The 27,746-nt window shown below is 42.7% G+C and overlaps 1 protein-coding gene across 1 annotated transcript in view; it reads right to left on the bottom strand.

Annotated features, from left to right (window-relative positions):
- Positions 1 to 15,238: 15,238 nt before the first annotated feature.
- The window catches only part of Cul2 (cullin 2), a 36,245-nt gene continuing 23,737 nt past the window's right edge, over positions 15,239 to 27,746 (bottom strand). The window contains exons 10-20 of the mRNA XM_050152701.1: positions 25,794 to 25,901; positions 24,600 to 24,659; positions 23,987 to 24,115; positions 23,814 to 23,900; positions 23,509 to 23,661; positions 23,189 to 23,266; positions 20,904 to 20,970; positions 19,142 to 19,344; positions 18,713 to 18,814; positions 17,261 to 17,377; positions 15,239 to 16,497 (exon numbers count right to left, since the gene is read on the bottom strand). Coding sequence (XP_050008658.1) covers positions 16,366 to 16,497; positions 17,261 to 17,377; positions 18,713 to 18,814; positions 19,142 to 19,344; positions 20,904 to 20,970; positions 23,189 to 23,266; positions 23,509 to 23,661; positions 23,814 to 23,900; positions 23,987 to 24,115; positions 24,600 to 24,659; positions 25,794 to 25,901 — 1,236 coding nt within the window. The 3' untranslated portion in view covers positions 15,239 to 16,365. The remainder of the gene's footprint in view (positions 16,498 to 17,260; positions 17,378 to 18,712; positions 18,815 to 19,141; positions 19,345 to 20,903; positions 20,971 to 23,188; positions 23,267 to 23,508; positions 23,662 to 23,813; positions 23,901 to 23,986; positions 24,116 to 24,599; positions 24,660 to 25,793; positions 25,902 to 27,746) is intronic.

Below are 27,746 nucleotides of genomic sequence, written 5' to 3'. Positions count from 1 at the left end.
GATGCAAATCACAAGAGGTTTATTGGGTGAACACAGGTACCTGCGGGCGGCAAGTCTTTCGGAGGACTTGCGCGCCTGCCAACTGGAGGGCAGGTTTTTTATAGGGAAGAGCAAAAAGCAAGTTTACAGAAGCAAAAAAAAGCGTGGTTATCAGAATGAGGTGGGGGCATGAATGGTTTCCTCTCTCAGCATGGGTGTCAACAAAAGTCATCCTGTTCCTATCTTATAGATATCCTGTTTTGCAGTCAACCTGCTTTGTTGATGTCCTATCTAATTGATATCCTGCCTTGCAGTCTTCCTATCTCATCCTGCTCTCTCAAGCACATGGTATGTTCTTACTAGAGCAGGCTGGCTGCTGCAGGTTTTGAGGAGGGGGTCTGTAGGGTCTTTCAATGTTTGACTCTTGTTTCTCAGTGTGTTCGCTCTTCTAGCAAGATCTCTCCTCTGTGCCGTCAGAGCGTTAACCGCCTTGCTTCCATTTGGATATGGTGCTCCTTTGAACAAATCTAGTGGGCTGGCCTAGCCAGCATGAATTCTCTTACCTTATTGGAAGGCCAAAGAGGGACCCACCACCCGTCCCCATACAAGTCCATCCCTTCTCCCTCTCAAGCCGTGTGTGCTAGCTGCTCATCATTTATATAATCATTCACAGGTGGGCCTCAGACTGTTTGCTGCAGGCTTTCAGTCTTATTTGAAAACTACAGCACATAGCCTGTTCTTTGCAGAAGGAGTCCTGAATGTGGTATCAGGGAAAAGGTAACTGTCATGGTTAGAAGTTACAAAGCATGAGAGCCATCAGAATGCCATTCAGACCACTCTTCGCTCTGGGTCTCACAGTCAGGGGTACCAGGCATATTCCGCTGATTTTCAGTCCCATCAATCCAGATACCATATAACATCAACTTTCTCACCACGAGGCAGGATCACATGCACTAGCTTGATGCCATTGTCAAATGGGAACCCCCTGTACAGGCAGGCCATGGAGAAGACTGTTCTGGGTTGTGAGCACGTGGGAGGGTGAGCAGACCAGGCGGTGAGGAGGAGAGCACCTCAAATACTCCATTCTTCTCCCTTTCCCAGCCCTCACTAGCTCTTCCCTTTCCATGAATAACAGAATGAGCTGGAAAAATAATTTGCCTAATTTGCATAGCTAGGAGGCTGAAGAGTTAGAATGCAAAGTTAAAGTCTGACTTTATAAACCCGTGCATGCTGCTTTCACTGGTTGCATTCTTATCCCTGTGAACCTACTGTATAATTGATTCTTGTAGAAAGCATTTAAAGTTTATGGAAAAGTGAATATGTAGAGCCATACAGATTTGGGGTTTCAGCAAGCCAGCGGGTGATCTTTTACACCGTCAACTACATAGTGATTTTTAGTGTTTATAAAGAATGTAGATTTAATTTTGTCTTCATAAGTGAAACAATAGTTAAAAATTCTGACAACATTCTTTTGATTGTCTAAAAACAATAGGTAGACATTCTGTATGAGCATTATTTATGTGTGCACAATGACAAATATCTCTAGAGGAGAATGCTATTGATTGAAACATCGTGTTGTCTCCACACGTGCTGGCAGTCTTTCAAAAGTGAAGAAAATTAAAAACTACTTTATCATTGTCAGCATTATCCTGTTTGCAAAATTAATTTCTGTAACTTATGGTCGGTGTGAGAGAGACCCATCTTCCCACTCCCCCTTTGATACTCCTATTAGTTACTTTCTCAGTACTGCTATAAAACATCACAACTCAACTTACAGAAAAAGGGTTTATTTTGGGAGTATGGGTCCATGGCATAAAGTTCATGATGGCAGAGTGACGGCCTGGTGAGTGGAGCTGGAACCCCAGTGATGTGGGAGTGTCATATATCAATCTGTTGATTTCATTGGTTAAGCAATAAAGAAACTCCTTGGCCCTGATAGGTTAAAACATAGGTGGGAGGAGTAAACAGAATAGGATGCTGGGAGGAAGAGGAAGTGAGCTCAGACTCGACAGCTCTGCTCTCTGAAGCAGAGACGCCATGCTCAGCTCTCCAGGGTAGACGCGATAGCTCTGCGCTCTGAGGCAGAGGCGATGAAGCTCAGACCTAGGATGGACATAGGCTAGAATCTTCCCGGTAAGCGCACCTTGGGGTGCTTACACACATTATTAGAAATGGGCTAAATTAATATGTGAGAATTAGCCTAGAAGAGGCTAGATAGAAATGGGCCAAGCAGTCTTTAAATGAATACAGTTTGTGTGCTGTTATTTTGGGCATAAGCTAGCAGGCGGCTGGGGTGCTGGGGACGCAGCCCCGCCGCTCTTATTTTCAACACCCCAGGACTCCTCTATCTTGAACTACAAACACAAAACAGAGCTTGAATTCAAAATGCCTCAAAGTTTTAAGCCCTTAAAGCACTGTAGGGGAGGCTTAGGAGGTGACATATTTTCTCCCAGTAAGGCCATACCTCTTAAGGGGAGACCCAGGAAGCAGCCTCACTCCTTTCAAGCAGAACATCGAATTCCGGCATTCACGAAACCAACGGCTCAAAGTCAGCCCAGCAGGCTCAGTTTGAAGACCCTAGAGAGAGCAAGATGTTTTCTTGCTGTCTTCCAACTCCTGGAGGCTCAGACCTCAAAAAAAAAAAAAAAAAAAAAAAAAAAAACACCATGGGGGCCTTGGTCTTATCTGGAGATGCTGGGTCCACACTTGCCTTCAGTGCCTCTGGCCATTTTCCCAAGAGGAAGCAAAGGAGACTCTGAGCATCCAGGGGTAGGACCACACAGGCCAGGTAACCATTTTGAAATCTCAATTTTCCTAAATTTCTCTGGTTGTTTGTGAGTGAGAACGTCCAGGGAAAGGCAGAATGACGATGAAGTCGATCAGCATTTTGCAGCCTGTTTGAACCATCCACCCTGTTCTCTCAGAATGAGTCTGACCTGAGCCTGCAGGAGCCCTTCACAGGAAAACACAAAAGTGCAGACACTGTGGAAAAACTGGTCGATAGTCTGGTGCCTTCGCTGCTGGGTGGGGAGTCCTTTGTCCCTGCCTTCCTGTACACCTACCTAAAGTTTACTGTCATTCAGAATCTGCTGTTCCTGCAGTGAGTGCCCACCACCAAACCCAGAGGTCTCAGTCCCTCCTGGCTGGTCCTGAGGAGTGCTTTGTCCCCACTGTAAACCAGAGTATTCTCTGGTTCTGCGGAGTGATTTGCCACAAGCCTAAGCCAATGTGTTCTCTGATCCTGTAGAGAGTGCTCTGTCTCTAAGCTTCTATAACACTGTTGTCAGTACCCAGTGACATCAGCCTAGACAATGCTTCCCCCAGGTTTCGTCCTGAGGAGTTATGAGCTGATAGTCATGTGTGTTACTCTCTCCTGTACTATGAGGAAGCTCTATGTATGTTCTGGGCCTCATTGTCTGAAGCCTCACGCAAAGAAATTCTTCCATTTGTAAAGGAAGTTCTGGAATCTATATCAGAGGTACACAACAGAGCTATATACAGAGCAGACCCCTGGGAGGGAATCTGAGGAACCTGTGCCCCCTGAGATAGCTGGATAGAAATGTTTTGGCTCATTCATTGCACAAACATATCCTACTATATGCAGGTTCACTACCAATTCTGAGACTAGACAGAACTCCCAGACCCATGGACTTTCTTTCTCTCCCAGAATTGTCTTGCCTCCTAGATTTCTTCTAGGTAGGGAACCTGGGACTCGACAGGTGATGTCCTTCCTGGTTTCTTCTAGATCTTCATACTTCCACCCTTATTGCAACAAGGATGGACAGGGAAAGAAGTGAGTCAGCTCTGGCTAACAAGGGAGGGCTATCGTCTCCAGAATGGGAATATTTGGGTACCAAGAGTAGGAGATGGCCAAATGTTTGGGTCTCACACACCTTTTGATTTCTACTAGACTGCTCAAATCTGGGATATTGCCTACAAAGGGAAGAAAGTTACAGGGGGCAGGGTTTTCAAAAAAAAGGAAAGAGAGGGAGTGTGGTTCCATTAGAGCCTGGGCAGAAGCCCTATAGAACCCTCTGCTCACACAGACCTTACACCTCCACCCTCTATGCCCATTTGCATATGCCCTGAGCCTCCTCTGCATGGGAGTCCTCCATGAAAGGCCCGTGGGAGAGCAGAGCAGGAAGAGACTCTGCCCCCAGCACCATCTGCACCTTCCTGGAGACATGGCTGGACATGTACCCTGAGGATTCTTGCCAGTCCTCAGACCTGTCCATTCTGAACCAGCTGGTGGCGTACTTGCTTCTGAATGTGCCCTGCCCAGACCTGGCAGTCAGTGCCCATATGCTCCTGACCCAGCTAAAGGACAAAGAAGCCAGTGAATTGAATCAAAGGGTGAGGAAGTCTCCGGTAAATGTCATCTCGTGAGGAGGGTTTAGGGGGGATGCTCCAGAGGCTGCTGTTTGCAGCTGTCTGTCACTGCACCCTGGCCAGGGCAGGTGTCCTTTTGTCTGGGATTCTCAACAAGCATTGGAATTCCTCTGTCTTTGGAAAGGCTGTAAAGGAGGTCTCATTCTGAGCAAGTTGTTTCCTCCTGTGCCTCCACTGCAGCTTCCCCTCCTACAGATACGCATGTCAGCAGCACATCTGTCTCCATCCTTAGATCAGGGGAGTCAAACATCTGCAGTCCCAGAGCTTGAAGTGTGTTAACTGGCAATGAAGACATCCACTCTGGAGCCAGAAGCAGACCAGAGTCAGAGAACACAAAATTCATCAGAAGATTCTCACATCTCTGCTGTTGGAGCCAGATTTGGCAGCAACAGTCAGCACACCTGTTCGCAGAATGCAAGTTTCACACATTTCATCTTTGCTGCAGTGGGTCTACCTCCCCAGATAATGGCCCTGCCACCCCCCTTCCTCCTCTGGCGGCCCATCTTACATCTGCTCTGCATATAGCCCTAGCCCTGTGGCACCCCCCTCAAGCAATCCCACCACTGTAGGCTCTAGCCCTGTGGCACGCCCCCCCCCCCAGCAATCCCACCACTGCGGGCTCTAGCCCTGTGGCACTCCCCCCCCCCCCCAGCAGTCCCACCACTACCACTGCTGGCATTACTCTCTCCTAAAAAATTGTTATCTTTCCTGATTCTTTTCAATATTCACTTTATTAAGTATTGGTTTGGATAAATTCTTAGTGTTCATTTGTTTTTTACATTGCACAAGTCAGTCATGAAGTCTACACACCAGGCTGTACTGGGTCTAGCAGTATCCTGTGGACTGAGGCTCCACACAGACCACATGAGTCCTGTGGGAAGCTGCATACCTGTCATTCCAGGAGGAAGAAGCCCCTGGCTCCACAAAGACCACATGACTGCTGAAAGAGACCCAAGGAATCCAGACAGTGGAGGCTTGCTGCTGTGTCCTGAAGCAGTGGTCCTAATGGTTGGGGATATAATCTTTGTAGTCAAACAGGTTCTCCAGAACAGGAGTTTCTGTCTACTCATGGGCTCCTTATCAGATAAACTGGGCAGCTGTCACCTCCCAGGAAATGAGAGATAAAATGCAATGGGCAGGGAACTCCCTCCACTTAAATGTTCACAATCACCTGTAACTCCAGCTCTAGTAGATCCAAGGCCCTCTTCTGGCCTCCATACGCACCAACACACATGTAGCATACACTCATACAGATTCAAATACATACGATAAGTTTTATGCTTTGTTTTTGTTTTGTTTGAGGCAAAGTATCCTGATGAAGCTCTGGCTAGCCTGTAACTCACTCCACAGACCATGCCTGACACTCAGAGATCTGCATCCAGAGTCCTGGGATTAAAGGTATGTAGCACTATGGTCAGTAACATAAGAAGTCTAAAAAAATGTGCTATCAGGTGTTCTGGACACTGGAGATTTGTCAGTTGTGGCCTGAACATTGTAGCCACTGGGGACATTTTTTAGTAGACTTTATGATACGTGGGATAGTTCTCAGAGCCCTGGCTTTAGAGCTTATGTAACTTTGTATTTTGCTAATATTAAATTAGCAATTACTTTTTTTCATTCTTGCCAGTCCTCACACCTGTCCATTCTGAATCAGCTGATGGCCTACTTGCTTCTAAACATGCTCTGCTTAGATCTGGCAGTCTGTATCCATATATCCAACTCAGTTGAAGGACAAAGAAGCCAGTAAATCAGAGTTCAAGGTTGTTGTGGGTTTCTGTCCCGCCCAGTTCTCAAAACTGTTTAGCCCCAAAGAAAATCACACATAGGTCTCCAAAAATTATAAGCTGATTGGCCTATTAGCTCTAGCCTCTCACTAGCTAACTCTCACATCTTGATTAACTCATTTTTCTGATCTATGTTAGCCATGTGGCTCACTCCTTTTTCAGTGAGGCAGATCACATCCTGCTGCTTCCATGGTCTGGGCACGAGTGGGAGGAATCAACTTCCTCCTTCCCAGAATTCTCCTGTTCTCATTACATCATTTCTACTTCCTGTATGCTTTTCCTGCCTATATTTCCTGCCTAGCCAATCAGCGTTTATTTATAACATGACTGACAGAATACAGACAATTCTCCCGCACTACTTCCCCCTCTTTTTTTTTTTAAAAAAAAAAGGAAAATATCCATAGTCCATTTTTTGGGAATGTGGGTGTAGTATTCCAGGCTACTTCCAGCTGGTTGGGGGCGCTGATAATCTTATGGGGACCTAAAGAAAATTTAGAGTTATGATCAAGTCCTGATTGAAGTATCCTGTGAGTCTTGATCATCTCAGGCAGCAGTCTTGAACCTGTTCTGGATGAAGAACTCAGACATCTGGGCCATCTATTTCTGCCGGAGATTTCTCAGGTGGTCTTCCTTGATCAAAGCTGATTTTTTTTAACTCTGAATAAATCCAGAGCCTCTCGCTTTCTGTGGAAACAAAAGCAAAATCTCTTCTCCAAAGTAACACACATTTTGACTTCAATTTTGAAGCCAAGGTAATTTCAAAATACCTATCTTAGATTAATTCTGCAGCATTTATAACCAAATATCTTTTAGCAGCTGTTGCTCCTTCCTCAGCATTTAAACAATTTAAAGAGAGCATAATAACATACAGTATCAAGATTCTCTGTGTATTTTCCATCTTTACGTGGCTTTATTTTAACCTCTATTTCTTTTATTTTTACTTTTAGCTTTTTGAGACAGGTTCTCTGTGTATATCTTTGTTCTGGAATTCCCTCTGTAAACCAGGCTATCCTTGAACTCACAGAGATCCTTCTGTCTCTGCCTCTCAGGCTACTTTCTTTTTTTTTTAATTTTTTTTTGAGAACTTTAATCTTTAGCCTGTATATATTTTTAACACACTATAAACCATTTAGAGGTTTTCTTCCTCTTTGAATCTCTCTTTACTGTATATCTCTCTTTTTTTGTGACCACATGAGCCTTTAATTGACTGAGCAATCATGGCTGAGGTAGTGGCTGGAGCCATGTTTATTGCCACAACTCTATGATGTTTCAAGGTCCTTGTCAGGAAGCAAGCTGCAACAGTGTATACATGAGGACCTCCTGCTTGAAAGAGTCAGAGTTTTCCCTGACAGGATGGCCCAGAAAGCCAGCATTTTAAAACAGCTCAGCTTTTTTCCTGCTACAGCTGAAAACGGAAATGCTTTACTCTAGTCTTTTCCAAGCTTTCTCAGGCTTTCTGTGGATGCAGTTATCCACGTGGACACCATTCTGTAACAAGGAGGGTCCTGTTTGTTGTTGTTATGCAAGCAGGCCTGGCCCTTCCTGTTACAAGAGGTTGAGGAAGCCTCAGTTCAGAACAGGGCATTTTAAGGGAAGGCTCCAGAGGCTGCTGTTTGCAGGAGCTGTCACTGCACCTTGGTCTGAGCAGATATCATTTTATAGAACAAGGTCTGGGATTATCCAACAAGATGGGTTTCCTCTTTGGAAAAGGCTAGAAGAAGGCTCTCTTCTTAGGAGTCCTATTTCCTTCTGCAACTTCACTGCCACCTCCCATCTCAAGCTGCCTCCATCCTTAGTACATCTTTTCCATCCTTAGATCTGGAGGGCCACACATCAGCAGGTCACGTGTGTGAGGCACACTTACTGGTGAAACCAAGAACCAGCCTGTGCACCGGATGCCAGGTGCAACAGCAGTCTGGCCAGCACACCTGCAGTCTGAGTCTCCCGGTGCATCAGCAAACACACCTTACCTTCCTCACATCCCACCTGTGCCGCAGTGGGTCTGCCTGCTGAGGAGGTGGCCGTGCCAGACCCAACCCATCCACTCTGCAGACAGTACCAGTCCTGGCATCTCTCTTAGGCTCGCCTTCTGAATTCCATCTAGGAACAGTCCCTATACCACAGCTGGTCTTCACCTCCTGTGAACACTTATTTTCTGCTTCTTTTAAATGCCTGTTATACTGTTTTTAGTACAACTCCTGTGTTTATCTATTCACTATTGCTTGACTTGGACAAACGCACAAACTGGCAATGTTGCAGTTTCCTGCAGTGTCCTTGTGCTACTGAAACTCTAAACAGACCACATGGGTCATGCGGAAGGCTATATAAAGGCAGGGCATCCCACAAGGGAAGAGTGGGAGAGATGACAGGAAGAAGAAATGGACTCCAGAGCAAATCAATCCTGCCTCAACCTCCCAAGGGCCAGATTCACATGTGTAGCATACAGCAGGCGGCAGTATTGTTTACTGTTGCACATGAGCCTACCAAAGGCACTCGACACACAGAGCTAGGGGACTGATACAGACTTTCACAGCGCTATACCGTCTGTTCATTGAGAACTGTTAAGTGATTTTTCTCAGGGTCAACTTTTGCCAGTGGAAATGGATCGTTCAATACATTACAATTACCTCTCTTGTATCATGGACTGGATGCAAAATTGCAGCCCCCTTGAACAATCCAGGCTCTGTAGCATCTGCTCTTGCAGCCTGATTTTGCATTGATTACCATGACAACATGACAAAAATGCTATCATTTTATAATTCATATCACTAGTAAAAATCACCAGTCTGAATGGGTGAATTGCCTCCACCAGAGGGAGACAAAGATCTGTAGCCTGGCAGGGTACAGGTAATAGGATTGGAGAGTTAGGTAGGGGTAGTTTTGCTTCCAAATCCAGTTGCTCCCCAAACCCCAGCCTTTGCTAACCCTCCAACTCCTGGGCACTCTCTGGCCTGCCGTAGCCAGAGTCTAATAATCTCCATCAGACTGGATGCTACACACACAATTCTAGACCAAAGTTCCAGACTGAGACCTAACTGAGAGTGGCAGAAACATGGCTTGTCTTGAAGAAGTGACAGCCATTCAGATTTAGGAGTACTTTCAGGAAACCAGTTTGCACAATAGCCAAAAACTATGATGCTTTAGACAGAAGGAACACTTTTTCTAACTTTTGTTGATGTTTTATGAATGAGGGCTGGAAACCCTCATTCTAAACTAATCTAAACCCTCAAAGGACTCCTGAAAGAAAAAAAAATTTTGCTTCATTAATTGTGCAGGTGTGGCTGCAGATGCCCTGAGAATCCAGAAGGCAGCAGCAGAGTTCCTGGAGCGGGAGTTATAGGCTGTATGGGTTATTTGCAAGAGCAATATGCACTCTTGTGAGCCCTCTCTCCAGCCCTGTTTTTTTGAAGTAGGGTCTCACACTGTTGCCCAGGCTAGCCTCAAACTTATGGCAATCAACATGAAAAGAGAAATTTTAGACATTCTTGTCTAAATGTGATGGTTGGAAGAAAATGGTCCTACATTGTTTTGAACCTTGTGTCGTGAGGCCTCCATTCTAGAGAACAGGTTCCCAGCTAGCTCTACAATGGCAGCCTGGGAAGAGGAAGTAGATGCCCTCGGTCCTCATGCATCTAGGAAAAGGGGGACAGCATCGTTGACTTTCACATATTAAATCATCTGTAAATTCTGGAAACCCTTCAAGTGGGTTCAGAGAGAAAGACTTATATGGGGGGCCAAAATGATTTGTGTATTTTAGCTACACATGCTAGAAAATCCTGTATCAGACTGACTGTAGCATCAACAATTTAAAAACTGAGATAGGAGTATTCAACGTCTAATGCCTGCTTGTGCTACATGAGTAACAGGACAGCCTGGGCCATATAATGACCCAGAAAAGAGATGGGAGAAAAGGAGAAGGTGTAGGGGAAGGAAAGAGAAATTCCAAAACAAACTTCTGGAATTGGAACCTATGCTAGACTGTAAGTCATAAGCCATGAACCACATCCCAGTCCAAAGCTGTCTGGGCATAGCTTTGGCCACTGATTTGTGGATTCTAGTCTTAGAGGCAGTCGTGCACTTCTTGAGGAAGCTCATGGTCAATGGGTTTGTCTGTAACAGCAGGCACTTCCCAGCTGCAAAAAGGGATTGAAAAGCCACTGTCAAAGAACATAGTTCATAGATGCAAGGCAGCAGGAATCAGGTGTTCTCTGAAGCTCCATGGTCTTGAGCATCAAGCACCAGGGAAGCAAGGCACCAAAGCAGTCTGGGGACTATTGGTAGAATCCAGACTGGAAAGCCATCAGTATACCTAAGATCCAATTCTAGCAAGGGCTGCAGACAACTCAGGACCCAGTATCAGAGGTCAGAATAAACTCAGTACCAGTAAGAAAATTACTCGGCTAGGTATGCAGGCATCAGGGACACGAGAAGCTTTCTAAAAAACCCAACCAGTGGTGATGTTATGTGGAGAGAGGTGGCCTGGGGAGAAGACATGGCCCCTGTGAGCCCACATGGGTTGTGCACTAGCAGACTCAGAAGGTAGCTGGATAGTTTGACAGGAACTAGGGCACTAGGGTTGAGCCCAGCCTGGTGTCCCCACACAGTGGACAGAAATGAAAAAGCACAAGAGATCCTCTGGACTGAGGGCACTTCAGGGAGACCCTAGCACACTAGCTGTGCAAGGGTACTGTAGTAGATATATAGGATAACGAAGTGTGTGTGCTACTGGGGGTCACTGGAAAGCCAGGAGAGAAAACCAAGTGAGGGCTGACTGGAGAGGCAGCTAAGAATATGGTGATTCAAGAATCAGAATAGTTTTGCAAAGCCCATTGGCTGCCAAGCATTTTCAGTATAGGAAGGGCTGGCTTAACTTTCTGTGTCGGAAGGTATGGTGTGTCTATGCACATGGAGGCTAGAGGTTGGTGCCAGGTCTCTTCCTCATTTGCTCTATCCTGTGCAGCAAGCACTCTACTGACTCAGCCATCTCCCCAGCCCTGCAAACGTTAGAAAATGAATGAAGCAGGCTTCTGTGGCAATTCTTGTTACAATACGGGCAGGCCAGCTTGCCTTCCGCAGTTGCATCTCTTAGGCCTCCACATGGAGTCCGTCTGTTGTCCCTTTGATGCATGGTCCAGGCCAGCCTCCAGGATCAGCAAATTCAGCAACAGAAATTAGGGAGTGGAAAGTCGGCGCAGTAGTTAAGAGCACTTGTTGCTCTTGTAGAGGACCCCAGCTCTATTCCCAGCATCCACACGACAGCTCACAACCAACTGAAGCTGCTCTGACACCTCTTCTAGCCTCTGCAGACACTAGGCGTGGAGATGCTACACAAACACTGATGCATATAATAATCTTAAAGACCAGACATTAGCCTAGCATGGTGGTACACACATTAGCACCAGCACTCAGAAGCGGAGTTTGAGACCAGTCTGGTCTACATAGTGAGTTCCAAGCAGTCAGGGCTACAGTGAAACTTTGTCTAAAACAAACAATACATTGTCTCACCATTCTGGAGCGCAGAAGTCTGACTCAAGTTGATGGACCATGCTATTGAAGGTTCCAGAGTTCCTCATCTTTTGCCTTATGGTAGTTAATGGAAACCCCTGGAGTTACTCAGCTTGTACCTTCATTACGACAGAATTATGTCCTCAGATGGTCTTTGGTGTGTGTCCAAATCTCCCTTTCATATAAAAGTCCTTATATTAGTATATTATATTATTTTATTAGTATATTATACTAGTATAAACTCAATTACATCTAAAAACCCATGTTTCCAAATGAGGTCACAGCCAAAGGTTCTAAAGAGACATTAATTTTAGGCTGACACACTTATCGTAAAATGTTTTAAACCTAGATGTAATGTTTGACATGTCACCTTGAGTAGACCAGGGGATATTAAGATGCCTAGCTAAACATTCTTTCTTAGAATCTGAGGGTGCTATAAATGGCTTAGCATGTTCATCAGCTAGCTGAGCAGGTGTCCTGTGCTCCCTACCCCCACCAGTACAAGTTATACAGCGATTTACTGAAAGGAACAACCACCTTCAGGGAAGCTGTTTAAAGCAGGATAACCTAAGAAGTGAAACAGTGTATCCTGGAGAAACACTGGATGCTCTAAAGCCGTGGTTCTCCATCTGTGGGTCATGACCTCTTTGGAGAATTGCATATCAGATGCAAGTTGTGCAGTGCAGGTCTCCAGCTTTTGTAGTGCATCCTGGGGTGGGCTAGTGATGGAGCGGTCATTTCTGCTTTGTAAGGAACTCCAGTAAAGCTTCCTGGTTCACCAAGCTCAACATTGGCGGGATCTGTACTTCCATCTGTTGCTGGTACGCTATTTGGGCTAAGCAGGCATCTGCTGACATCTCCCCAGTGTGACATAATAGCATAGTTCAATCTTTTGAGAATCAAAGAGGGCTGGAGAGATAGCTCAGCAATTAAGAGCACTTGTTGTTCTTGCAGGTGACTTACATTAGATTCCCAGCACCCACACAGTGGCTCACAACTGCCTGTAACTTATATTGCAGGGATCAAATGGTAGCTTCTGATATCTGTGAGCACAAACCACACACGGGGCACACAGACTCAGGCAAAATACTCACATAATAAATCTAAAATATAATTGTCTTTCACTGGAGTTCAGTAGTACACCCATGGCCCCAATTCTATGTGTCACTTTGACGTATCTCTTCTCCTGTCACACAACCCAATACACTACCTCAAGAGAAAGTCACCTGCTTTGTCCCTCAGGAGATATTGTCTTCACACTAGTGTCCAGGGCTACTTACTTTCACACTACCCATTCACTGTAATGTAGCTCCTGGAAAGAAGCCAGCCACAATTTATACTGAACATTTTATAAAGAGTGATTAACTGACTGGAAGTTCAATGACAGTGGAGATTATAATGTCATAGGTCCAGGGGAAAATGTCTTATCCCTGAATAGCCATTTATTGCCCATGTCTGTGTGACTTAGCATCATGTGACTCCTCTCATGTATGTGGTGAAGCAGTGTTTTAGTTGAAGTGTAACCAACCCATTCCCCCAATTACATACAGTGTACAGAATTCAGCCACTCTGGTCTGTTGGTCATGAGTTCTAGCGGGTCACCACAGGTTTTTGCTGTTACTCGTATAGAACATGCCCCCCACCTTCCATCCTCCTTTCAGAAATCCTTCTTGTGGTATCTGGGGCTCGCCATCATTACTTACCTACATTAAGATTTATAATTGTTACCAGACTAAGAGCTCCAAAGGAGCAGAGACCATGACTGGTGGCCACTGACTCAGTACGGTGGACTGGCATTAAGCAATGTCTGTCAGGTGATCAAAGGAAGGAATGACCTGAGACTGTGGGTAGAGAGACAAGTGAGAACCCAGGCACTGTGTATGCAAACCAGCATTCCTCCCCACCAATCAGCGTAGCTGGGCTCTCATCTAATCTAATCTTATCAAGGTTCACACATTGGTCTCTGATTCTCCAATTAGTTTCAACTCAGCCACAACCTAAATTCACAAGCTTTCAGCACCAGCCATTTAAGTTCATTTTTTATACTGATGTTGCTCAACAAGTAATTTTCCTTGGAACAAAAAATTAAGAGTCAAATAATTACCTTTGCTATCAAATACTTCAAAATTTTAAGAAGATAGCTTAAGGATATATAGATTAGTTTTACATTAACAAAATATTAAACTCACAGGTAACTTTTACTGAACCACTGATGTACATTAACATCTTAAGTAAAAAGGTCACACATGTTAAAGATCACATACAAAGTTAAAAGTCAGATATTTTTCCATATGTATGATGGAGCTTTTTTCTCTCTCAAGACAGAAACTAAATAGTTGTGGCTGGCCTAGACCTATGTAGTTCAGGCTGGCCTTAAACTCATATCTGCCTGCCTCTGCCTCCCGAGGGCAGGGACTGTGGGCTTCCACCACCACATCCAGATGAACTTATTGTGGACAAGTCTTCAGAGACAGCAAATGAGATTTGATTCAGGTTCAGCTTATACTCAGACTCAGAAGTCTGTTAAGTCTGTTTAGTTTCCAGTTCTAGGCAAAGAAGAAACAAGAGGTAATCTGAAAGTTAAACAAGATAATATGTTTATTATCTTGCTAGTTTGTATCCAAAGGTTAAAATACCATAAGAAATTTTACAGCATCGTAGCATGTCTCAATTATAAAATAAACAGGGTTAAACAAAACGCTGGTGATTTACCAAAGCAAATCATTATACTGGCCTAAGCCACAGAATAATTCTACACTTTACTTCAAAAGGAAAGAATACTGATAAGCTATTTGTAAACTATTGTTAAAAGACCCAACATTACTATTAAAGGTTTAAAAGTCTTTGCATTGCAATGATGCATGTGTGTGCGAGTGTGTGTGTCTGTGTGTGAGAGAAAGAGGAAGTCCAAAGACAGCTGGGGGTGGGGGGTGGGGCCCTCCCTACAAACAACTGGTCTTGGGAATCCAACTTACCTGTTGAGTTAAAGAGAACTTACTTTTTAAAAATGTTGAGAATTTGCTTGTTACCCTATTTTTTAAACATAAAAGCCCTCTTTTCCTTCCTCTTACCTTCTTGTAGCTGATGTGGCGGTGACCCCGACAGGTGACCTCTGACCCACTAAGGCCAAGCTGGAGCTCTTGCCTGGGGTTCTTGGCGGGAGAAAGGGTGCTGGATAGACTCAGTGAGCACATTTCATTTCCTCAGTGGGGCCTCAGCAGAACTTAACCTGACCTTTCGCATCCCTTCTGCTTGTCAGGAAATAAGGAGAAATGAGAAGAGACCTTGAATCCATCACAGTATTCTGGCTACTTTTCAATAGAGCATTTCTTGATAGTATCAGGTTTTGGCTTAATTTAATATTTATAAATTTGGACAACTTAACAAGTTATGAAAAAAGGACCTTGTTTCTTGACCAAGAACGCACAACAGCACGCGCTTTGCCATTGTCCTCAGAAGGGAGAAAGGCAAGATAATAAAGATAATAAAGACAGCAGACATCATTAGAACCCAGCACTCTTTGAACTCCTTACAAGAAAAGGTGTAATCAAATCATTAAATAAATTTAAATAGGAGCCACATGAGAATGTAAATTAAGTAGTTTATTTATTCAGCATATTATCATTGTGGGTTTAAGGCCTTATCAGTTAAGATATAAATTGATTATAAACAAAGTATTTGTATTGTATATGCTTTAAATACTCTGGCTTAAAAAAAGCAATATAGGGATGGCAGACGGATAATATGGAGACCAGAGTATTTTAATGCCCCTGTTATCTGCAGTAAACAAACTAACGGGAGATTCCATGTCCCTAGACAAGGCGCCAGAGCGTTGAGGGACACTGCTGTCGGACTTAGGACGGGGAGTCACCTGCACTGGGGAAGGGGTGCTGGTGGTGGAGTCCGTCTCCTACAACAGTCATTATGTCAGCGTTAATGTGTCAAGAAGAGAGTCGAGGGGGAGCAGATCCTGCTCTGCCAGGCTCAAGTCACCACAGTAGCCACCACTCTGTTTCTTGTACAGCACATCACGAAAACCACTGACAGAATTACATCTTCAGTCGGCAAAAATTGCTTATGCCATTTAGCTCAAATTCACAGAAGAGAATTTTACACCAGATGCAATTTTATGTATTCAAAAACAATAACGAGAAGTCTTAATTGAAGGTTAAACAGGAGCCCAAGTGCACTTCATCACCAAGATGAAATGCTGTTGGCTGCTTGGATGTCTTATTTTCTGTCCAACCTGATATTCCATCCACATAGAAAAAGGCATTCTGTTTCTTTATTTTTTTTATTTGACAAGCAGCAACATCATGTTTGTCATTTTAATGTAGATACAATTATTAGGTTATCTGTCATATTACAATATTTAAGTTTTTATTTTATGTCCTTTAAGATACATTAAAAAAAAACCACATCAACTGCAAACGTGAAGGGGAGAAAGCATGGTACCCAACCGAACCCCACATTTCAGCAACGCTTCACTCCTTCTTCTAGTAAAGTTAAGAAATGTCATCCTGACATGAGCTTGAAATATCGCTAGGCTTTTCTCTGACGCTCATGACGTGGCACTGGTGATGTTGTAAACAGCAGAAAAACAGGGGCTGCCAAATAACCGAAGTATGGAGGCACAGGCCTGCTTTTTCCCACAGGAGCACACCAAACGGTGATGGCAATGACCTCACACCCGCACCGGAAGAGGGTGTCAAGCGACGTAACTGTATTCGTCTGCAGATGCTTGGCTGCGCTCAATGTACTGCTTGTCTATCAAAACTTCTATGCACTTCTTAATCATGCTGATACTGGGATTGAACCTGGCTCTTGACTGGCTTATTACCTGTGAGAGAGACAGGGAGTCAAGCTCTCGTTAGTAAGCATTAGCACCCATTTCCAACCCATTAGCTAGCTGTAAGGAGATTGACACGGAACAAGGCAGTGCACTTAGAGAGTGAAGGGAGATCAGTTTTTACATGATGATAGAGGAATTAAAGTGCAAAATATAAGATACAGCAAAATAGTAAATTACCAACATTGTCACCTCCCTACATTATTCAATAAGCCTCCAAGTCTAATGCTAACTCTACTTTTCTTCTAACACACACACACACACACACTTTGTTTTGTTTTGAGACAAATTTTTTGTCACAGTCCTAGCTTTCCTGGAACTAGCTCTTGTAGATCAGGCTGGCCTCAAACTCAGACCTACCTGCCTCTGCCTTCTGGGATTAAGGGCATGTGCCACTACTGCCTGGCTGATGCATAGTCTTGATGCCAAAATTTTCAGTGGCAAGTTGAGCTCTCTGCACTGCAGAATAGCCTTAAGGTGTTTTGTCCCACACAAATATTAGTGTGTAAAGGGAATGAAGGAACACATGAACACTTAAAGTGTTCCCTTTTTCCAGGTGGGAAGGCGACTTAGCAAATTGGCAAGTTTAGGATCTCTAAGTTCAAAACAGAGCAATGCTGGTTCTACCAACGAAATTGAACTCTTTAAAATAAGAACTCTTTAAAACCAACATTTCTTTATGCCGTTTGGTCAATATTAGCTGTCTCAACTTTAACAGGGCACACTACAAAATCCCGAGGACTTTTCCCTTTACCTCCTGGATGAGGGCGTTGTGCCGAAGCACTTTGCGTGCTTTCATGATGCGGACGATAGCAGCTTGGAGATACATTTTCCGGTCCTCATCTACAGCACTTCTCGTCTGTTCCAGCTCCTGTTTTTACGAACAGGGGTGACCCACAGATAAGACAATGAATGTTGTTTTTAAGTTTCCATTAGCAAATTTTTAAAATCCCAGTTACTAATTAGCATCAGGGGCTAGAGAGACGGCTGCTTTCACACATAGACGACCCAGGCTTGGCTTCCAGTATTCACAGTGGACCAAGTCCTTCTCTTCTGGACTCTTCTTGTCTCAGGCATGAATAAGGTACACATACATACACTCAGACATATATAAAATAAAAAAAAGTCTTAAAAAAACAAATGATACCCTCAGAGAGCCGGGGAATCAGGAAAAGTGGGTTATACATGATGCCGGAAGATTGGGGATTACACAGCAGTCTTTTAAGGACAAATCCCTAGTCTGTTGTTCACTCTACTAGAAATGAGACCTTGGTTACATTAGGGTTCAAAACTCGTGGCGATTAGTGTGTGTGTCTCCCCTCCTCCAAGGGCCTGATATCTTATCTACTTCCCATCCCAGAATCCAAAGGGCAGTCAGCAAAGTCTGAATGAAGCCTGGTGATCAATACTGAACTCACCTAAAAGCCAGCCACACTGCTAAACCACACTCCTGCTGGCTCAATACCAGACAAACCATGTAGGGCAAGCTGTGCAGCCACACATAAGAATCCTGCCGTTCCTTCTTTAGTTTCTTTTAGGGACTTACGTGCTAGGCAGGCGCTCTAGGTTTGAGCTACACACACAAGCCCAAACTATGTTTTAAGATAAAATACTGGGTTGGGGATATAGCTCATTGTCAGAACATTCACACAGCATGTCCTAATGGCTATATTCATACATACATACATACATACATCCTTTCATTCACTCATTCCTTCATTCATTCATTAATATACTCTCTCCCTTACACACCCACAATCCCCAACTCATGAAGTTAATGTTTGCTAAGAAAGAAGCATTTTGCTCAATAGTGTAGACACTGGTTAAGTTGTCCAGTTTCTTATCTTAATTAAACTATGGAATCATTAAAAATAAAAACAAAGAGGGACCGCTTGGGAAGAGGGCAGAGTGAGAGGGGATGAGAGAAATACACTGTATACACAGATGGAAACTTAACAAAACCTACCACTATTTATAATTGACGTAATTAATGAGTAGATAGCTCAACTGGAGCTCCCCTGAATAAGCTGCCTATCTTTCAAACTCTAACATACTGCAGACACAAAATTATATGGCCGACAAATTGAATATTTATCATAGTATTAATTTTAACGTACAAAGGTTTTCTTGATATAGGTATAAAATGGACTCGTTCAACCACTACTTAAATATTTCTAAAAGAACTGGCATTCCAACAAGCACTTACTTGTGGTGTATCCTTCTGCATTGACGTAGTAATTTTAAATTTTGTTCTCTTACTGCTGAAGCTCATATTTAAAGAAAATGACGATTCTGCATCAATATCCTCCTATATTTAAAACAAAAATTTTTTTTTCTGATTTCACACTTGCCAGAATTTTAAACAGTTTCTATTTAGAAAGTAACTATTTCCAGGCCCAGCCATTATATATACTAACAATGCTGCGGTAATCATACTGCAGACAAGTGAGCCAGCTCTAGAGGAAGCTATGCTTCCAAGGTTCCAAGGCCCCCTGCCCGCCCGATAGTATTTTGTTCATCTGTGGATAAGGGGCTAATTTACAGAGTCACGTGGATGACACCACAAACTTAAAACCAATACCAGTAAAAGAACATTCATCAGGTAGAGCATGGAGTCGCTTGGGAAGTTAGTTACCTTCTCTGAATCATAGTTTATCATTTTTACATCAAGTAATGATTTGATTGTTTTGGTCAGCTCCTTTTCATTCATCTGAGTGCTGTCTTGGAGTTCTTTATAGCTGACAGTTTCACTGTTGTTAAAGGCAAGAAGAACTGCCATTTGGTAGGTTGTAACCATAGCCACATATGGTTTTCCCAAATAGTTCATTTTAACTTCACCTACAAATAAAACAAAAAATTGACAATATACTAATTATCCAAATTGTTTTCATTTCAAAGCGATCATAAATGATAGTTTGAATTGTTTTTCCCTAAAAAAGTAAGCCAAAGACATCTTAAAGCTCCTGGGAAGGCATGCAAAGTTCTTGTTTGGAGGACATGGGACTGTCATGTGAGAGTACTGAGTACAGGCAGAGCAAATGAATAGAAGGAGAAATTGGGAGGAGAGGAAGGAGGAGCAAGAGAGATCAAGAAGTGAGAATAAAAGGCCACCCAGCCAGCCATGGAAAAGGAATAAAATATCTATAGAATAAAGAAAGGTAAAAAGCCCAGGATAGTTTAAGAAAAGTTGGCTAGAAACAAGTCAAGCTAACGCTGGGAACTCATAAGAAAGGATAAGGCAGCTGGGCGGTGGTGGCGCACACCTTTAATCCCAGCACTTGGGAGGCAGAGCAGGCGGGGTTCGAGGCCAGCCTGGTCTACAAAGGGAGTTCTAGGACAGGCTCCAAAGCCACAGAGAAACCCTGTCTTGAAGGAGAAAAAAAAAAAAGGATAAGGCTCCGTGTGCATTTGTATATGAACTGGGGGTGGCAGCCCCCAAAGAGTAAAAAAGTAAAGCCTAAAATACCATACCATCACTGCTTGTGTGTTCTCAAAGTGTGACTGCCTGAGTTCAAGCCTGGTACCACACTGCGGAAGGAGAACGGACTCCCAAAGTTTCCCTCTGCTGCCCCCATGCCAGATGTGGCAGGCTTGGGTACACTTCACAAATGCACAGATACAGACAGACCACAATGGTCTCAAATTCACTAATTTTGCCTCCCAAGTGCTGGAATTAGTTGTCAGGCAACTTTTCAAAAGTTAAAAACAAAACAAAAAACTAATAAAACCCTGATGGGGTAATGTATTCGCTGCCCAAGTGCTAGGACCTGAGTTGGAATATCTAGCCAGACAGCCAGGACCGGGGCATACGTCTGTGATCTCAGTGACAAGCATGGGTAAGCTTGCTGAGTAGCTCTAACTGAACTGGTGAGCTACAGGGGAAGAAGTCAGCCAGTAGTGACCGTGATCTCCATATGCACCCATAGGGCAAGAAGCACACCCATGCATAACTCACACAAATTAACCAAGTGAACTAATTGGAGCCTAAGGAAAGAATATGTGCCTTTGCTTTAGCTGAACATCTCCACGGAACCAAGAAGAAAGACAATCTTAGAATACCTGCTTCTATTCTGACACTTCATGACAGAACTGTAAATAAAAGTCAATGTACAGGGCTCAGGAAACGGAGAACAGCTATTCAAGAATATCTAACCCAGTAGTCTGCCTTTCTTAACAAATTCTCTAATATTTATGAAATGCCACAAAAATGCACTGTCATACAATCCAAAAAATTTAAAGGGACCGTTATCAGGGTTATAAACATAGTTCAATGGTGGATGGCTTCCTTAACAGTACCAAAAAGGGAGGCGTAGAAAATTAGACTATACAAATTATTGTTCTAAATGAATACAAGCAGGTAAATATCATTGATCAAATAGCAATTAAATGTTCTTTACCTGTACAGAGATAATGTAACCACGTCAGTTTCCTTCCACTGAAATGTTGGCTATAAAATAATTCAAACTGTTGAAAAAGAGAGATGTTAAGCTATTTGTAGGTCCCATAACTTTACCTGTAATTTATTACCACCCTGAAAAGATAACGCATCTTAGTTCACTTAATGATATAGCTTGTCCAGAGTACCTGTTCAAGACCATGAATAATCACTGCTGTGTGCGAGTACCAACCTATGGTGACTCTGCTGAGTCAGCAGTGACTTGCTTTTGATTCCTGCATGTAAAGCATTCTACCCATAAAGCAGAGCAGCCAAATGCTATGGTGTGTGTGCACTCAGTCACAGAGACATGCAAAGCTAAGGCAGAGATTTACTTGAGCCCACCCTGGTTAAACAGCATTAAACGAGGAAGAGCAGAATAACTCAGGCAACAGGCTGCCTATGCAGGAATCAGTCTATGGAAGTATTTCTCTGCTACAATCTGAGTTACCACAACATGTTATTTAACTATCCCAGCTTGTGTGTATACGTGAAGGGTACAAGTTAACATGGACATGTCTTCCTCCATCATTATTCATTATTTTGAGAAAGGGGCTTCACTGAATCTGGAGCTTGCTATCTCAGTTGCACTGGCCAGCCAGGAACTCCCAGTCCTTGTGTCTTCTCCCCACCAAGGCAATGGGCACTAGAATCTGAGCTCAGGTCCACTGCACCAAGCCCTTGGTCCTATCCCAACTCTTCATTTACAGCCTGTCTAGTTTTCTCAAACCTCAGTACCTGCAAATTTTATATCTTTGCATCAAATCAGAAATATCAATTTCTCACTGTTAATATTAATCTAGACTTTACAGATTCTGTTGAAACAATACACCATCATATACATGATGTCATACCTACATTCACCAGCACATCGACCCTCATAGTTTACAGGCTAACCAATGCATGTGTGGTTAACACAAAACAGGGTCTATGACATCCAGGTCAACAATGACATAAACAAAGTTGTGGGGTTCAAGGTACCTCTCTATCCATTTGTTGATACTGCACTTAAATTTCTAATTGTACGGACACTAAGGAGATGAATTTGCAGTTAAGAACACATACTGCTCTTGCAAATGACACTTTGATTCCAAGCTTCCACAAGAAATGGCTCATAGCTGCACATAACTCCAGCCCTAGGGGTCCTATCACCTTACTGACCTGTGGGAACCTGCACTCACACACACACATACCCACAGGTAGATGAAACACGCTACATACACACAATTGAAGAATAAATAAAAATGTGGAAAATTCCTTCCCTGTAATGAATGTGTGAATTTGAGAGAAGAGTCTCATCTTTTTTTTTTTTTTTTGACAAAGGGTCTCAGAGAGCCAGGTGGCCTTTAATTTAACACATAGCTGTGAAGGACTTTGATCTTCTGATCTTCCTGTCTCTACCTCCAGCATGCTAGGATTACAGGTGTACACTGCCATATTTGGTTTTGTGATGGAGTGGGCTTCCTTCGTTTTATTTTATATTTCACTTTTAATTTAAGTAACTGTTGGGCATGGCGGCATATTCCTTTAATCCCAACACTTGGGAGGCATTAGCAGGTGAATCTAAGGTGAGTTCCAGGACAGCCAGAGCTTTTATAGAGAAACCCTGTCTCAGAAAACAAACAATACACACACACACACACACACACACACACACACCTATTTGTGTGTGTGTGTAACATAGACTTTCTCTTGAATATATAGCATATGTATATATTTTTGTTTGTTTTGTTTTTTGAGACAGGGTTTCTCTAACAGCTCTGGCTGTCCTGGAACTCCCTTTGTAGATCAGACTAGATATGAAATCATAGAGATCCATCTGCCTCTGCCTCCCAAGTGTTGGGATTAGAGATGTGTACCACTACCGCCTGACTCTGTATTATTTTTTGGTATCTCATTACAGGAAAATTAAAATGTTAATTCAAATGGAAAGTCAGAAGGACACTGGAGCTTTCTTTCTCTCTAAACTAATGTACATTTATTTATCGGGGTGATGGAGTACTGTCCATGTTATGGGCCATGCATGAAAGAGAGGACAACCTGGGGGAACCACTTCTCTACATCGACCACGTAGAGCCTGGTAACTGAATCCAGGTTGTCAGGCTTAGTGGCAAGTGCCAACACCCACTGAGACATTCAAGGTAGCCCTAAACCTTCATACAATACCAGAATAACCAATACTATGAATCAGACATACACAAAGTCATTACAATGCCTTTGTTTATTGCATCTTTCCTGCACACTTACCATCTGTACACTTTTTTCTAACTCTTGAGGAATCGCAAATGTGGATGAAGGAGCCTGAGTGAGAGGCCATGCACCAGCCTAGAAAGGAACAGTGAAATAAGTTCAACAGACAGATCTACTGGGCAGGCAAGCAGCTGAACAGACCTTTTCCCTTTCTCATAATGCTGACCTTCTATGGCCTTCACCATCAGGACACATTTCATTACAAGTCTCTAAAGTGTGGTCCACAACTCAGCAGCTGACCATGCATCATCAACAGGAGTCCTTTGCTAACCTTGTCACACTGTCAAGTTCACAAACGTAAACAAGCACTGTCATACCTGAAGGACATATATTTGGAAACTAATCCCCAAATCTATCACTGTGTCTTGGTTTCTGATGAAATTGTTGAACTTATTGTTGAGATCAGCACTGACGCTCATATCTGTGTACATCCGATGCAGCTTGCTGGTAAACTCATAACCACAGGCTTGCTGGAAAACAAATTGCAAAGCATGTAACGAATCAATCAGGAGACCAGAGACGGGTTGTTTTGTTGTGAATTAATACTGAACTTAGAGATCATTCTAAATCAATGGAAACTTAAAATGAGCCATTTGGCTGTTGGTACAATGATTCGTGTTACCTTTAATTTATTGATCATGGCTTCTTCCGAATCCATAGACATAGACAACCCATGAATTAGACGTTTTGCAAGCATTCTTGCATAGAACTGCATGAAAATGTAAATGTTATTTTCATTATGACTTCAGCTTCAAAATAAAGCAAAATACTAACTAAACACTCTGTTCAGCTCACCTTCTGAAAAACGTCTTTGTCGTCGATGTATTTGAAAACGGTGATGAAGCTGGTGAGTTTGTCCTCCACTTCATTCTCAGTCATTCCCTTTGCTGACTTCTTCAGCAAGTTGTCACAGTACTTAGCAAGCTCAAAAAGAAATTGGTAATAAATCTTACAAAGAGCCCTTGGGACAGACAGGGATAGGTGGGCCACTTAGAGGTGATGTAAGGACCCAGCCCTGAGAACAGGCCAGGAATAGTCACCAGCAACAGCACAAAAAGCAAAGCAAAGTGCCTCAATAGATGTTCTAAACTGTTATATAAAATAAGCAGCATCGGGTTAATTTTAAAAACACAAACCACTAGAAATAAAGAAAGGAAGGGAAAGAAAGAGGAAAAAATCTAACCAGTAATTAGTGACCATATACATTTCTTTCTATCATGCTATTTGTGATCTATGTTCTCCTTTGGTTGGTTAAGAAAGGGCACATGGTCTAATGCATTCTGGACATAAATTCAAGACAAAACACAGTTTCATCTTCTGAAAAAAGTACACAAAACAAATTAATTTGCCAGTCTACCAATTTTTCCTTTGACTTTGCATGAGATTACTTTTAAGCAACTAAACTTACCAGTTCAGGTGCCTTGCAAACAGACTTGGGCTCTCTGTAATTTACAACAGATGTAAGGGCCTAAACAAGAAGACAGCCCACAGTTAGTTACCAGAAGTAGGCGAGAGCACACAGGATCAGCTGTAATCGTGTCTATAATACCCATGGTTCAGCTCTCTCTCCCTCTCCGTCTAGTGCAAGGGAGAATACATGCACCTGCACATGTAGAGAGAGGCAAGGTCTACCTGTTCAAGAGTCATCCGCTTTGTGTTGAGGCTAAACTGGCTGACAGCAAGCCCCATGATGCCCTTCTTCACCTCCCCAGCACTGAGATTACACTGTCACAGCAGTTTTTCACACAGGTGCTGAGACTGAGCTATTTCCCCAGAATTTCTTAAGGTTCTGTGTTAAAAAAGGTTATTGCCACCTCTGGGCCCTTCTTTTTCCCCCTCTCTCTGCTTCTTCAGGTCACCATGCAGTGAACAGTTCCATCTACTGTGAGATGGTAGCATGTAGCATGGTCAATTAGAAAGGCAGAAACTTATGAAATTTTGAGTTAAAAAGAGCCAGGCAGTGTTGGCACACACCTTTAATCCCAGCACTTGGAATGCAGAGGCAGGTGAATCTTGGTGAGTTTGAGGCCAGCCTGGTCTGCAAAGTTCCAGGATAGCCAGGACAGAGAAACTGTCTCGAAAGACCAAAAAAAGACACAAAGAATTTCCTTCTGCTTAGCTCAGTATTTTATCGTGCTTAACAGAATAATTTACCACACAAACCAAAATATTGTTATAAGAATTACCTATGCCCTTCCTCATAAGATAGTATCTGCTACTCATTGCTGAAATGTTGGCAGTACTTTTTGATATAATCTCTAAGTGAATTTCCCATGTCAAATACCAATTCAAATTCCTGATGTCTTTCAGAGGATGAATACAGCCGAAATATGGCAAAGATTATAGGAAAATACCAGCCCTACCACTGCTGGGACTATACAAAGAAAGTATCAGTTCTAACTGACATTAGGATTATGAACAGTAAGACTGACATAGGAAACTCTATGGGGCTCACTAACCAGTTTAAATCTACTTAGCCTCTCAAATTCAATGTGGTTATTTAATGAGAACTTGAGTGTCTCAAAGATCTCAAACTTAGATGTCTAACTGAAAATTTTACATTACAGGGTAAAGAGAATTATGTACATATACCATTGTTTACCTTATCTAGAGCACTCATAAAATGCTGATCGCCATTCAAAACAGTGTTAATAAGTTGAACAAATTTGCCATGTACTTCCAAAACTGATTCCACAAATAGTGTTGGCATCTAAAAACATAAAATACAAAGTACAAATCCACATTTTAAGATATTCAAGAAGAGTACTGCTTAAACTCCCAAATTATATCATATCCCCCACCCCCACCCCCTCATACACACACTCCACCTGCCACCTCTAGCTATAAGGTCTAAAAAATCTAAGACACTTATATTAAATTCAACACCAGGCCTAACGAGTCCTCTGTCACATAAATCTATACACTCTTCTGTTTGAACACCAGGAGGCTTTTAAAGAAGGACTGAACAGATTCAACGCAATACCCAGCAAAATCCTTCACAGACCTCAAAAGAACAGTATTCAACTTCATATGGAAAAGCAAAAAACCCAGCATAGCCAAAACAATCCTATACAATAAAAGAACTTCTGGAGGCATTACAATCCCTGATTTCAAACTCTACTACACAGCTACAGTACTGAAAACAGCCTGATATTGGCATAAGAACAGACAGGAGGATCAATGGAACCAAATAGAAGGCCCAGATATCAATCCACACATCTGATCTTTGATAAGGAAGCAAAAAATATCAAATGGAAAAAAGAAAGCATATTAACAAATGGTGCTGGCATACCTGGATATCAACAGGTAGAAAAATGAAAACGGACCCATATCTATCACCATGCATAAAACTCAAGTCCAGATGGATCAAAGACCTCAACAAAAAGCCAGCCACACTGAACCTTATAGAATGTAGGAAGTAAACTTGACCGCATTGGCACAGGGAACCACTTCCTAAATAACCCCAGCAGCACAGACACTGAGAGAAACAATTAATAAATGGGACCTCCTGAAACTGAAAACCTTCTGTAAAGCAAAGGACATGGTCAACAAGACAAAACAACAGCCTACAGAATGGGAAAAGATCTTCACTAACCCCACATTAGACAGAGGTCTGATCTTCAAAGTATACAAAGAACTCAAGAAACTGGACCCCAAAAGATCACATAAGCCAATAAAAAAACAAATGGAGTACAGAGCTAAACAGAAACTCTCAACAGAGGAATCTAAAATGGCTGAAAGACACTTAAGGAAATGTTCAACATCCTTACTCATCAGAGAAATGCAAATCAAGACAACTCTGAGATTCCATCTTACACCTATAAGAATGGCCAAGATCAAAAACACTGATGACAACTTATGCTGGAGAAGTTGTGAGAAAAAGGGAACACTTCTGCATTGCTGGTGGGAATGTAAGCTGGTACAACCCCTTTGGATAATATCAGTGTGACAATTTCTCAGAAAATTAAGAAACAACCTTCCTCAAGACCCAGTAATACCACTTTTGGGTATATATCCAAAGGATGCTCAATTGTACCACAAGGACATGTGCTCAACTATGTTCACAGCAGCATTGCTTGTCATAGCCAGAACCTGGAAACAACCTAAATGCCCCTTGACTGAAGAATGGATAAGAAAAATGTGGTACATTTACACAATGGAATACTACACAGCATTAAAAAAAAACATCTTGAACTTTGCAGGAAAATGGAATTAGAAAACATCATTTTGAATGAAGTACCTAGACACAGAAAGACATGTACTCACTCATAGGTGGTTTTTAAACATAAAGCAAAGAAAGCCAGCCTACAAACCACAATCCCAAAGAACTTAGACAACAATGAGGACTAAGAGAGACTTACATAGATCTAATCTACTTGGGAAGTAAAAAGACAAGATCTCCTGAGTAAATTGGGAGCATAGGGACCTTGAAGCTGGGAGGGGAGGGGAGAAGCAGGGAGGGGAGTGTGGAAAAAAATAATAGAGCTCAACAAAAAAGAAAAGAAACAAAAAGAAGGAAGGATGGACGAATGGACGCTGGGAGAAGTAGAAAGCC

Source organism: Alexandromys fortis, unplaced genomic scaffold (assembly GCF_014885135.2).
Source record: "Alexandromys fortis isolate MF-2015 unplaced genomic scaffold, M_Fortis_MF-2015_v1.1 scaffold_54, whole genome shotgun sequence".
Lineage (NCBI taxonomy): Eukaryota > Metazoa > Chordata > Mammalia > Rodentia > Cricetidae > Alexandromys > Alexandromys fortis.
The sequence above is the reverse complement of the archived record's forward strand: the minus strand, read 5'-3'. Positions and strand labels throughout refer to the sequence as shown.